The 10,094-nt window shown below is 61.5% G+C and overlaps 2 protein-coding genes across 6 annotated transcripts; one reads left to right on the forward strand and one right to left on the reverse strand.

The window, feature by feature from the left end:
* Window positions 1-49: 49 nt before the first annotated feature.
* Window positions 50-6,894, reverse strand: LOC144209827 (uncharacterized). Of its 2 annotated transcripts, XM_077736355.1 has the most exons (20): window positions 5,247-6,894; window positions 4,490-4,644; window positions 4,309-4,431; window positions 4,107-4,211; window positions 3,982-4,024; window positions 3,828-3,903; window positions 3,637-3,758; window positions 3,445-3,541; window positions 3,265-3,352; window positions 3,005-3,157; window positions 2,837-2,934; window positions 2,563-2,738; window positions 2,350-2,415; window positions 1,468-1,994; window positions 1,346-1,390; window positions 1,061-1,282; window positions 906-977; window positions 451-822; window positions 305-385; window positions 50-237 (listed from the first exon to the last, which is right to left on the reverse strand). In XM_077736355.1, the coding sequence occupies exons 2-20, from the start codon at window positions 4,550-4,552 to the stop codon at window positions 229-231; spliced, it is 2,538 nt and encodes an 845-aa protein (XP_077592481.1). In that variant the 5' UTR covers window positions 4,553-4,644; window positions 5,247-6,894; the 3' UTR covers window positions 50-228. The 2 variants fall into 2 exon arrangements, with proteins under 2 accessions (XP_077592481.1, XP_077592482.1); XM_077736356.1 differs by lacking the exon at window positions 2,350-2,415 and having other exon boundaries at window positions 5,247-6,893.
* On the forward strand, window positions 6,004-9,953 carry zbtb14 (zinc finger and BTB domain containing 14). 4 transcript variants are annotated; one of them, XM_077736361.1, is made up of 10 exons: window positions 6,004-6,327; window positions 7,704-7,892; window positions 7,952-8,122; window positions 8,200-8,283; window positions 8,372-8,515; window positions 8,619-8,854; window positions 8,916-9,001; window positions 9,058-9,197; window positions 9,272-9,367; window positions 9,450-9,953. In XM_077736361.1, the coding sequence occupies exons 2-10, from the start codon at window positions 7,704-7,706 to the stop codon at window positions 9,588-9,590; spliced, it is 1,287 nt and encodes a 428-aa protein (XP_077592487.1). In that variant the 5' UTR covers window positions 6,004-6,327; the 3' UTR covers window positions 9,591-9,953. The 4 variants fall into 4 exon arrangements, with proteins under 4 accessions (XP_077592487.1, XP_077592486.1, XP_077592485.1 ...); XM_077736360.1 differs by having other exon boundaries at window positions 6,005-6,327; window positions 7,617-7,892; window positions 8,200-8,298; XM_077736359.1 differs by having other exon boundaries at window positions 6,005-6,327; window positions 7,698-7,892; window positions 8,200-8,298.
* Window positions 9,954-10,094: the final 141 nt, after the last annotated feature.

Below are 10,094 nucleotides of genomic sequence, written 5' to 3' on the forward strand. Positions count from 1 at the left end.
GAAAATAAGCTAAGCTGACCGGCCAGAGCGGCATGCTAACGCGGCTGACGCGGACACCAGCGTATGGTCCGAGTTGCCGGGCCGCCACGGCCACAAAAAAGGGCCTTTTTTTCTGCTCTCGGCAGCCCCCAAAGGCTTGGCCGTACCGTGGGTGGGCCGCTAAGCTCAAGGCGCCGCCCATCGTGCTACATGGGGAAACTTGCGATGGCACGAACGTTGGCTTCTTCTTCAGGCTTCCTGGAAGACACAAAGACGGACGTGGATAACGAGCGGGACCGGTCGCCGGTCGGGAGGGAGGCGGCACCTGCTCCGGCTCCATGTCCGTGTCTCCGCTGATCACGATCCTCTTCTCGATCCTGCTTTCCAAGAGTCCTCGACCGGCCACCTGACAACGGGTCAGGGTCAAAGAGGGGTTTTTCTCGCGTTTGGGGGTTCCTCCTCCTTCCTTACCTTGCTCACTTGAGAGCCGCCAGACGTCTCGCTGGCCGTTTGGCCGTACCATTTGGAGGCGGGGCGGCGCCGACCTCCACTTTCTGGAGATCCGGCCTCCGCCGCGTCTTCCGCCGCCGCCTGCGCCAAGACGCCGATGGCGTCTTGGCCGGTCTCGCTGGCGTCATCGTCGCTAGCTCGGCCGGCCGGCTCGTCGTCGCCGTCCAACTTGAATTGACGGCTCGCCCGCCGGGCCTCCGTCATAACGTCCCCGACCACGGCCTCGGCGACCCGGTCCACACGGAGCGCTCCCTCGAAAGCTCCCGGGCCGACCCGGACCAGGAAGTCGTCCTCCCCGGCGACCGCCGCGACGGTCCCGGTCCTCTCCAAAGCCTGAAACAAGTGAGTGAACGGAGGGAGGCGAGGTGGCGAGGTGGCGAGGTGGCGGTCCAGCGGTGGCGGCCGGCGACGCCAACCTCTGGAAAAGCCGCTCCTCTGGCCGACTTGAGCAGGGCGTTGAGCTCGGGAGACACTTCATCCCACGGAGGCTGCGCACACGGGAACGGAAACTGCGGTTCTCCGGCGCCCGGTCGGGGACGGCGAACAAACGAGGCGGGAATTTTGGCCTCACCTCGTCTGCCTCCAAAGGTTCGATCATGGGCGACTCGTCCATGCGACGGACGGGCGAGGCCGCCAGCCGCTTATCCCACTCGGTGGGCCCGGCGCTGGGGCCGCCGCCCTCCAGGAAGGAGCGGCGCAGGTCGCCGATGGCGCCGGCCGGCCGGCTCCGAGGCAAAGGCGGCGAGTCTCTCGCCCGCCGCTCGTCGGCCGGGACGTCTTCTTCCTGCTCCGACTGATGCAAAGAAAGAGGCGTTGGTCAGCTGGGCTCTGGCGGCGTGTTGGTGGTTGTGGTCACCTCGCTGGCGCTCAGGTCTCCGTCGGCCGTTTCCGTCAGTTCCGTCTGAAGGCCCAAAGAGGCGCATGTCAAAATTGCCTTCACCGTTGTCTTTTTTGCCCCAAAGCGGGGGTAGTACCCACATTGTGAAGTTTTGCGTCCAGTCGCTCGGCACCGGACGGACTTTCCGACGCCTCGGTGACTTTGCTCAGGTCCCCGTCTTGCTGGGGCTCGGTCTCGGGATCCGTCTCGGGATCCTGCTCGGGATCCTGCTCGGGATCCCGCTCCGGGTCCGGCTCCATCTCCCCCTCTGGCTCGGCTTGAGGCGGCGGTTCTTGCTCCGCCTTTAGTTCCATCTTTAGCGCCGCCTTTAGCCGGGCTCCTGGCTCGGGCTTCTCGTGCGCCCCCGGCGCCGCCTTTTCCTCCGCCCTTGGCTCCGCCCTTGGCTCCGCCCTCAGACGCTGACGCACCTCCTGGACTAAAGAGGAGATGAGCGGAGGAAGAAAAGCCCAAGTGTCTCTTTGCCGGGGCCTCTTCCACTCACCGAAGGCGCTTTCCCCGCGGGTTCCGACCTGGTTCCGCCCCTCCCCCCTCTTCTCCGGCGTCACCGTGGCCACCAGGTCTCCCACGGTGATGGCTTTGGACACCACGTACAGACCCGAGCCCATGTCTGCACAGAGACGGGCGCTCAACCAATGGCCGCGGCCGTTTGGTGGGGTTTTGAGGGGTCATGCAAAGCAACCAGGGTAGCGGCCGTCCGACGCGGCGCGGACGCCGGCGTTCCCTCCCGAGCGCAAGGGAGGAAGGACCGGGGGGCCGCGACGTCGGCTCTCGGCGCCGCGACCCCGGAGGCGGCGTTGGCTGATTTCCATTTGAGGCCAGTGGGCCACGGAGTCGGGAAAGGACGCTTTCTTTCCCGCCCGCGGCCAGACGGAAGCCGTGCGGGGAAATGCGTGGGAGGCGCCCGCCGCCATTGGCGGCCCTGCGCGGGCGCCGCATTGGCCGAGTCCCGCCCGGCCGGCTACCTGTTGGAGCGCTTCCAGAGCAGGCGGGAGAGCCGCTGGCAGAGGAAGGGGGCGTGGCGCTGGGAGCTGAGGACCAATTCAATCTCTGCTCACAAAAACAAGGCACTTCCCCCAAAGACGGGTCGCACGCCTGGACTCAAACCACGTGAAGCGGTCCCGTCCGTGTATGTGTGTGTGTGTGTGTGTGTTCGGGTTTGCCGCGTGGGAACGTACCTCCGTCCAGACTGCGGCTCAGCAAGTTCCTCTTGCTGACGCATCTGGGGAAGTTGGGCGCCGGCCGGGAGATCTGAGCGCTGGCTCTGCGGCTCTGGATTTGGGTGCGGCCGCTGTAGCGGAACTTGGATCCCAGGCTGAGGAAACGCTTGGGAGGTTCTTCCGGGGAGACCAGCCTGAGAGGGACACGAGACGGGGATAACGGTCGGGCGGGGGGGATAACGGTCGGGTGGCCGGGTGGGTGGGACGGTCTGGGCCCGAGGCGCCTGCTTACCTGAAGAAGGAGTGGTGCTCCACGCAGACTTTCCACAACCTCTTGGCCGCCCGGTGGTTGAGGAGCTTGAAGGCGATGGTGGACTCAAACTGCTCAAACTGGAGGAAGAGCGGCGAGGAGTCAACGAGGGCCGTGTCGCCCGTCTCCCATCCGTCTCGGGGACTCGACCTCTTCGGGTCGGATCTTCACGTAGAAGTTGTTTCTCTTGTAGGAGATCTTCAGGATCTTGGGCCAGGAAAACCTGTTGATTCTCAAACGGTCTCGGTAGACCAGCAGGCCGCTGCCGCAGACGCCCAGCGCGATGGCCACGCCCTCCGAGTCCTACGCACGGACGGACAGAGGGGGTCGGAGGAGGTCGGAGGCGGTCGGAGGCGGTCGGAGGCGGGCCGTACTCCCGCCGGGTGTCAGGTGGTGCCGAACCTATTTACCCTGGCGTGATGAAGGTCCACGCCGTACATGGAAAGCTTCTTGACGTTTTCCAGGAAGAGCATCTCGGCTTCGGCCGGCGTCATTCCTCTGAAGGGAGGCGGCGGCGGCTATCAGGCGTGGGCCCCGAGCCCCGGGTCGGGTGCCCCGGGTGGACAAAGATCTTTAGCGGGCGTCTCCACCTGTGACTTTTGTGAAGCTGGCCCATCTTCTCCTCCATTTGCTTGCTTTGGTTGGGAGCCAGGCAAAGTTCCCCCACGTAATCCCAGCCGCATTCGTCTGAGGGACGGACGGAGGGAGGGAGGCAGGCAGGGAGGGGCGTGAGGAGAGGAGGCGCCGGGGGGATCCGGGGCTGCGGGACCGTCCGCCCTCACCCGGGTCGTGGTCGCCCAGCTCCGACTGAAGCGTGTAGGATCCCAGGACCACGTGAGTGGCCAAAGAACAGGGGAGTCGGCCCGAGGCCACGTCCCGCCGCAGCTGCAGGCACAGGAAGTACCTGCCCGCCGGCAAAAGTCCGGGCTAGCTAGGGGGAGGGACCCGCGCAGCACGCCACCTGCTCACCTACCTGGTCAGGTCCTCGGAGAGCCGGGCGGGGTTGGGCGGGTAAAACTTCACGTCAAAGGAGAAATTCCAGGGCGCGCCTGCATGCCGGCACGCCAAAACCCACAGCGCTCAAATACTAGCCAATATTTGGGCCCGGGGGAGGGAACCGGACCCACCTCTCAGCTGTTTCTTCATCTCTTTCCCGGGATCCAGCCAATTCTAAGGACACGGAGAGAGAGAGAGACAAATGAGAGGGGTGTAGGGCGTCCGCAGGTGGCCGCGCGTCTGCGGCCAAGCGTGCCTTGTTGTCGTCCACGTCTCTGAAGGACAGGGCAAAGTAGTCTCGCTCCAGCAGGTTGACGTGCTCGCACACTTTGTCCAACAACTGCAGACCGTGAGCTCGTTTCTGCAAAGGCGGAGAAGTGGCAACAAAGGCGGCCGGCCGGCGGCGGCCAGGCGGCGGCGGCCAGGCGGCGGCGGCGGCCGGGCAACGGCGCACTCACCTCCAGCGTGCAGCTAAAAACGCTCCCGTCCAGCAGGGTGACTTTAGTCTGCGCCGTCCTGAAGCTCATGGACCTTCTGACCGGCGGAACGTGCGACGGAAAGTCCCGGACGCCGTCGCCGCCCTGAGTGCGGAGACACGTCAGCTGGCCGTGGCGCGGCACCGTTGTTGCCCGTCATTACCTGCGCGGCGACCCCCTCCGGGAGACACTCCGCCTCCCGGGGCTCCTGTCCCTCCGTGGTCATGACGAGGCGGGCGGGATGGAAGACGGTGGGCAAAAAGGCTCGCTCTGACCGGCGTCAATCTTTTGAGCTGGCCAGCTGTCGGGCCCGGGTCGCTATGGCGACGGGGAAAAAAAAGGGATTAGGAGTGGCGCTCCGCCTGATGTGGGTCAGCGACCCGGGGGAGGGGCGGGGCGGAACCGTGGAAAAAGCCGCCGGCCCAAATCCATTGCAAGCGGAAAAATCGGAGTGGGACCACCGCGGTTTTGAATGGGAGGGACTTTGTGGGCCGGCCGGCCCCTCCCGCTCAAAACGGACCCGGCCTCACTTGGTGCGTGGATGGGCGGGAGGGAGGGAGGGAGGGAGGGTGGCCCCAAATCCATGGACTCAAACAAGGTCAAGTGAATAAAGTTCAACTTTTGGGCTAAACGTCGATTGCGTAAAAGGTAGTGGTGGTGGTGGTGCAAGGTGGTACAAGGTGGTGCGGGGGGAGGGGAGATAGGGAGGAAAGACCCCACCCCAAGTAGCCGCTGGTTTGTCCGAGCACTAGCGAGCACCGACCGGGCAGCTGCAGCATGATCCAGCAAGTGCATCATCCGTCAAACTAATGATGAGGCAGGCACTCGCTCGCTCGCTCGCTCGCTCACACGCACGCACACATGCATTGGTTTCTATCAAGGTGAAGGTTAGATGGTTAGAAGGTTAGAAGGTGGCCTACCTGACACGACGACTGGATGCGTCCGGGATGCTCGCTCACTAGCTCAGTCGCATGCACGCACGCGCCCCGCCGCCGGGATGCTGCTGCTGCTGATGATGATGTTTTTTTCAAGCCACGTGATTTCTTTGACGCAGTGACGCCACGACGCACAGGAAGGGTGGGGGCGCTCCAACACTTTGCTTCATTGAAAACTTGTAGGATCATTCGTCTTTATTTTGTTCCTGTAGTTGAATTTGGGGGTTTTCCTCTACGAGACTCACCAGTGCATTGGAAAATGGAAGTCCACCAGGGCACCCATTCATAGCTATTCATCATTACATTTTATTATGACTAAATCATTTGTGTAGTAGACATAATATGTTTAGTAATGACACTGGTGTGTGCCCATAGCGAGCAACGATGATGATGATGATGATGATGATGATGTTGCTCACACTGGTTGGTACTCAGTGTTCTCGGGGAACTTGTCTTTCTGCCCAGACAAACAAAAACATTTGAAATTGCTGCTGGTGATGCCAGTGGGGTCGGGAGGGGGGGGGATCCAAAGGCTCGGGGTTCTGTCCTCTGCAGATAGTCAAGGCCGGGTATCAAACCGTCCAGCAAAATTCTTAGCAACAACAAATCAAGTGGAGCTATCATGCTATCGGGGGAAGAGGAAGCCTTGAGCGGGTCGTCTTTAGACGGAGAGTGGGCAAACGCAGCTCTTGCGGGCTCCCCAAAGGCCAGGCAGGCCAGGCCGGGCCAGAGCAGGCCGTTGTGCGTGAAAATGAGCGCGCATGCGCGGTGAGGTGAGGGCAGCAGGCGCCGTTCGGGATCTTGGCGTGCAGGCGGAAAGCGCGGCCTCGACAAAGACGACAACAACGACGACGACATCATCATCATCATCACCATCATCATCATCCTCTTCTTCTTCGTCGTCGATAAGATCTGGAAAAAGCACCAGGGGGCTCGAACCCAGAGCCATCGGAGTGCTGCTCAGCTAGCTGTTGTGGTGGGCTTGTGGTGGTGGTTCTGCTGGTGGGGGGCGTGCCGGCTGTGGCGGCCACGGCGACGGGAGCGAGGGCGGCCGCGCGGCACCGAGGTAAGGAGTCCGTCGTTGTCGCCGCCGACAGCGCCGTCGCCGCGCCCGCGCTCGCGCCCTGCTCGCGGGGATGGCTGCCTGCGCGTACTCGAGCCGCCGTTCACGGTCGCTCGCTCGCCCTCGTGCATGTCCTCCGTCTCGCTCCCGAACGCGATCGGCCGCGCGCAGAGGGAGAGCGTAGGGCACCGAACGGCCGGCCTCTCTTCGAGCCCATCGACACGGAAAGCGCCATTTTGTGTCTTTGAGTGGCTCGAACAGGCCGCCAGCCATTAAACGGCGCAAGCTAGCCAACAAACTGAGCCAGGCCTACGTCCTAGCTTTACTCGGGGGGCCTTAAGCTCAGAGACAGGACGAGACGAGTGTTCGCACGGTGGCGTTTTTTTCCACATATGCTCTTTTGACGAGCAAAAACGGCGGCTAGCGGCTAGCTCGTCCCCCTCCCGCGGCGCAGCGCTCGCTGTCTAAAGCCTGCTTTTTCGTTTCCAATTTGCCTGTTAGCTGCCCCGTGCTAATGGTTAGCCCTAAACGTGACGTCACCATACACGCACTGAGGCGCGTGCCCGCCTGCGAGCCAAAACCAAAGTGCTTTCCTTCCCTCCCTCCCTCCTTCCCTCCTTCCGAGAGCTTCACCACCCGTTGTCCAGACTGTTCAGCAGCCAATCACAGGGGCACGGTCAACTTGTCATGCCGCCTCTCCCACGCACCAAGTCAAAACACGGCGAGTGCAAAACACAAATCTTAACACCCCAAAACCTATAGAGCAGGGGGCCCCAATAAATTGAAATAAAGTCCTAATGTAATCTAACATAGATGGCCACGGTATGATTATTGGTAGATGATACGTTTCATTTTGATTCCCCCCTCTGTCCATTTCCCAGGCTAAGCTCTTAGAAATTTGGCATGAATAGAGAGTGGACGTTAAAGCCAAAAAAAGTTTGAACACCCCGGCTGCAGTAAGTCACAGTTCCTACCTACCACTCTGGTATGTTGCAAGTGCAATCAGTGGATTGCAATCAGCTGGTGCTTGTTTCAGCCCAACCCCCGCTGCTTCAACTGTCTTGTCCAGCCAAAAGCTTTAGCCAGCCGCCTAGCCACTTAGCCACCTAGCCGCCCGTGAGGAACATTTGGCCCAGTCCTGAAATGTAACCATGACAACCAAGTAGAAGACAGAGGGGGAGGTTGACTCATTCAAAAGTAGATCTTGGAGCAAAAAAAACCATTTGAGCTCAATAAAAAAAAAAAAAAAGTAATCGTACACATTATTATTATTGAGTGAACTCACTTACGAGCCCCCCACGAAAGAAGGCGTCTGGGGTAAGAGGTCAGCCGAGAAGACGGTCTGAGCCCGGGATGTGTGTCCGCCCGCCGAGGTTCAGATGGCCGAGACGGTGAAGTACGTGGACGAAGAGCACAAGAACGTCTTCCTCAAGTTGCTGAACGAGCAGCGGCTGGAGGGCGAGCACTGTGACATCGCCGTGGTGGTAGAAGACGTCAAGTTCCGCGCTCACCGCTGCGTCCTGGCCGCCTGTTCCAACTACTTTAAAAAGCTATTTAAAAAACACGAGGTAAGCCAGTTGTCGGCTCCCCAGCCCACGGCGCCCACTCAGCGAGGCCTTTCTCCCAGGTGGACAACTCGTCCGTCATCGAGATCGACTTCATCCGCTCGGACATCTTCGAAGAGGTCTTGAACTACATGTACACGGCCAAGATCTCCGTCAAGAAGAGAGACATCAACCTGATGATGTCGTCGGGACAGATTCTGGGAATTCGCTTCTTGGACAAACTTTGTTCGCAGGTACGTGGCGGGGTGGGGGCGGCGGGAAGCTTCCGGGGGATCCGCCAATTTCAATGGATTTTGATCCTCTCCATCAGAAACGAGAGGACGCGCCGTCCGAGGACAAAGACAAGTTTCCTTTCGACATCGTCAAGATGGCGCTCCCTCCCGAAGCTCAGCTGGTGGGGGACGCCGAGGTGGGCAAAGCCCGCCCCCCCCCCCGCCTTTCTCTCCGACGACGCGCTGAGCCGAGCGTATATATCCGGGCAGGTCCTGGGGGAGCACGAGGTGGCGCCCGTGGCCGACGAGCTGGCGGGGGCCGGCGCCAACCAGGAGATGGACAAGTCCCCCGACGCGGCCCTGCGCGAGCAGGAGGCCATCCTGAAGGAGCTGGCCAACGAGCACGTCCACAAGGTAAGCCCAGTTCCGGGGGCGGCTTTTTTTTTTTTTGGGCGCTTTGCCTTTTCTGGCCGTGCCTCGGGGGTGAAATGTCCCACCCGGGGGCGCCGGCCTCCAGGTGGCCTGCTACGACCAGGACGTGGTGCCGGACATGGAGACGGAGCCCAAGGAGTTGGGGGCGGAGCACCACGCCACCCAGACGCTGACCTTTGACAGCATGGGGGAGGTGAAGGACGAGCAGCCGCCCGCCTGGGCCACCGCCGACATGAAGTTTGAGTATCTTCTCTACGGGCACCGGGACCAGCTGGCCTGTCACGTGTGCGCCAAGACCTTCCTGGACGAATCCCGACTCAGGTGTGTCACGTGACCGGTCATCACGGCGGCACCGGGCTGACGCCCGCCCTTTGGTCTCCAGGAAACACGAGAAGCTCCACTCGGCCGAGCGACCCTTTGCCTGCGAGATCTGCGCCAAAGCCTTCACCACCCACGCTCACCTCAAAGGTAAATGGTGATGGGCGGCCGGGTCTTCCCACGTGACACCTCCCTCTTCCCGGCAGAACACTTGAAGATCCACACGGGCTTCAAGCCGTACCGCTGCGACGTCTGCGGCAAATCCTTCATCCGGGCCCCGGACCTGAAGAAACACGAGCGAGTCCACAGCAACGAGCGTCCGTTCGCCTGTCAGATGTGCGACAAGGTGGGTGGGCCGAGGTCCCGTGTCCAGAGTCCCTTTTCTGGCTTCTCACCCGTCTCGTCCCGTCCCGTCTGCAGGCTTTTAAACACAAGTCTCACCTGAAAGATCACGAGAGGAGGCACCGAGGAGAAAAGCCTTTTGTGTGCGCGTCGTGCACAAAGGCCTTTGCCAAGGTACGTGGACTCGGTCCGTCCGTCTGTGGCAAGCTTCTTGGAAAAGGCGTTCCACCCCCCCCCCCATTCTGTTCCGGCCCAGGCGTCGGATCTGAAGCGGCACGAGAACAACATGCACAGCGAGAGGAAGTTGGGGAACCCCCTTCAGAGCGACGCCGACGCCTTGCAGGCGGCCGCCATGGCCGCCGAGGAGTCACACATGGACGGCATGGCCTGCTCCTAAGCGCCCGCCCCGGGACGGACGGGACTCGGGGTTTGACCAGCCAGTGGCAGCCGGGGTTGACGCGGTCCACGTCCGACAAGACGCGGCCGCCGCTCGCCGATGTTCCCGCCGACCTCCAAGAGATGCTGCGGAGAAAGAAAGACGGACAGATGATGGACGGCTGTTCACGTGGCGTCCTCCGGCGGAGCCCGTGGGACACCGTCGCTCGCGTCTTTACCCCGACCGACGGAGCCACGGATGGTCGGCCGTCAGCGGATTTCCCGGGACTTCACGCTAACGCGTACGGAACAATGACGCGGGTTGAAAGAGGATCTTACCTTATTTGTATTTTAACTTGAGAATAAATGGCGAAAAATACAGTCATCCATTTGCCTTCTTTCTTCCTATTCCGTCCAAACGACCACCGTCGCCACGTAGGCGAGGCAAGCGGTGGGTGCGCTTACTTGTCGCTGCCGCAGAAGCGGGCGCTGACGTCTGCGGTACGTCTGCGGTACGTCTGCGGTG

The sequence above is a fragment of the Stigmatopora nigra genome, chromosome 16 (genome assembly GCF_051989575.1).
Source record: "Stigmatopora nigra isolate UIUO_SnigA chromosome 16, RoL_Snig_1.1, whole genome shotgun sequence".
In the NCBI taxonomy this organism is placed as follows: Eukaryota; Metazoa; Chordata; class Actinopteri; order Syngnathiformes; family Syngnathidae; genus Stigmatopora; species Stigmatopora nigra.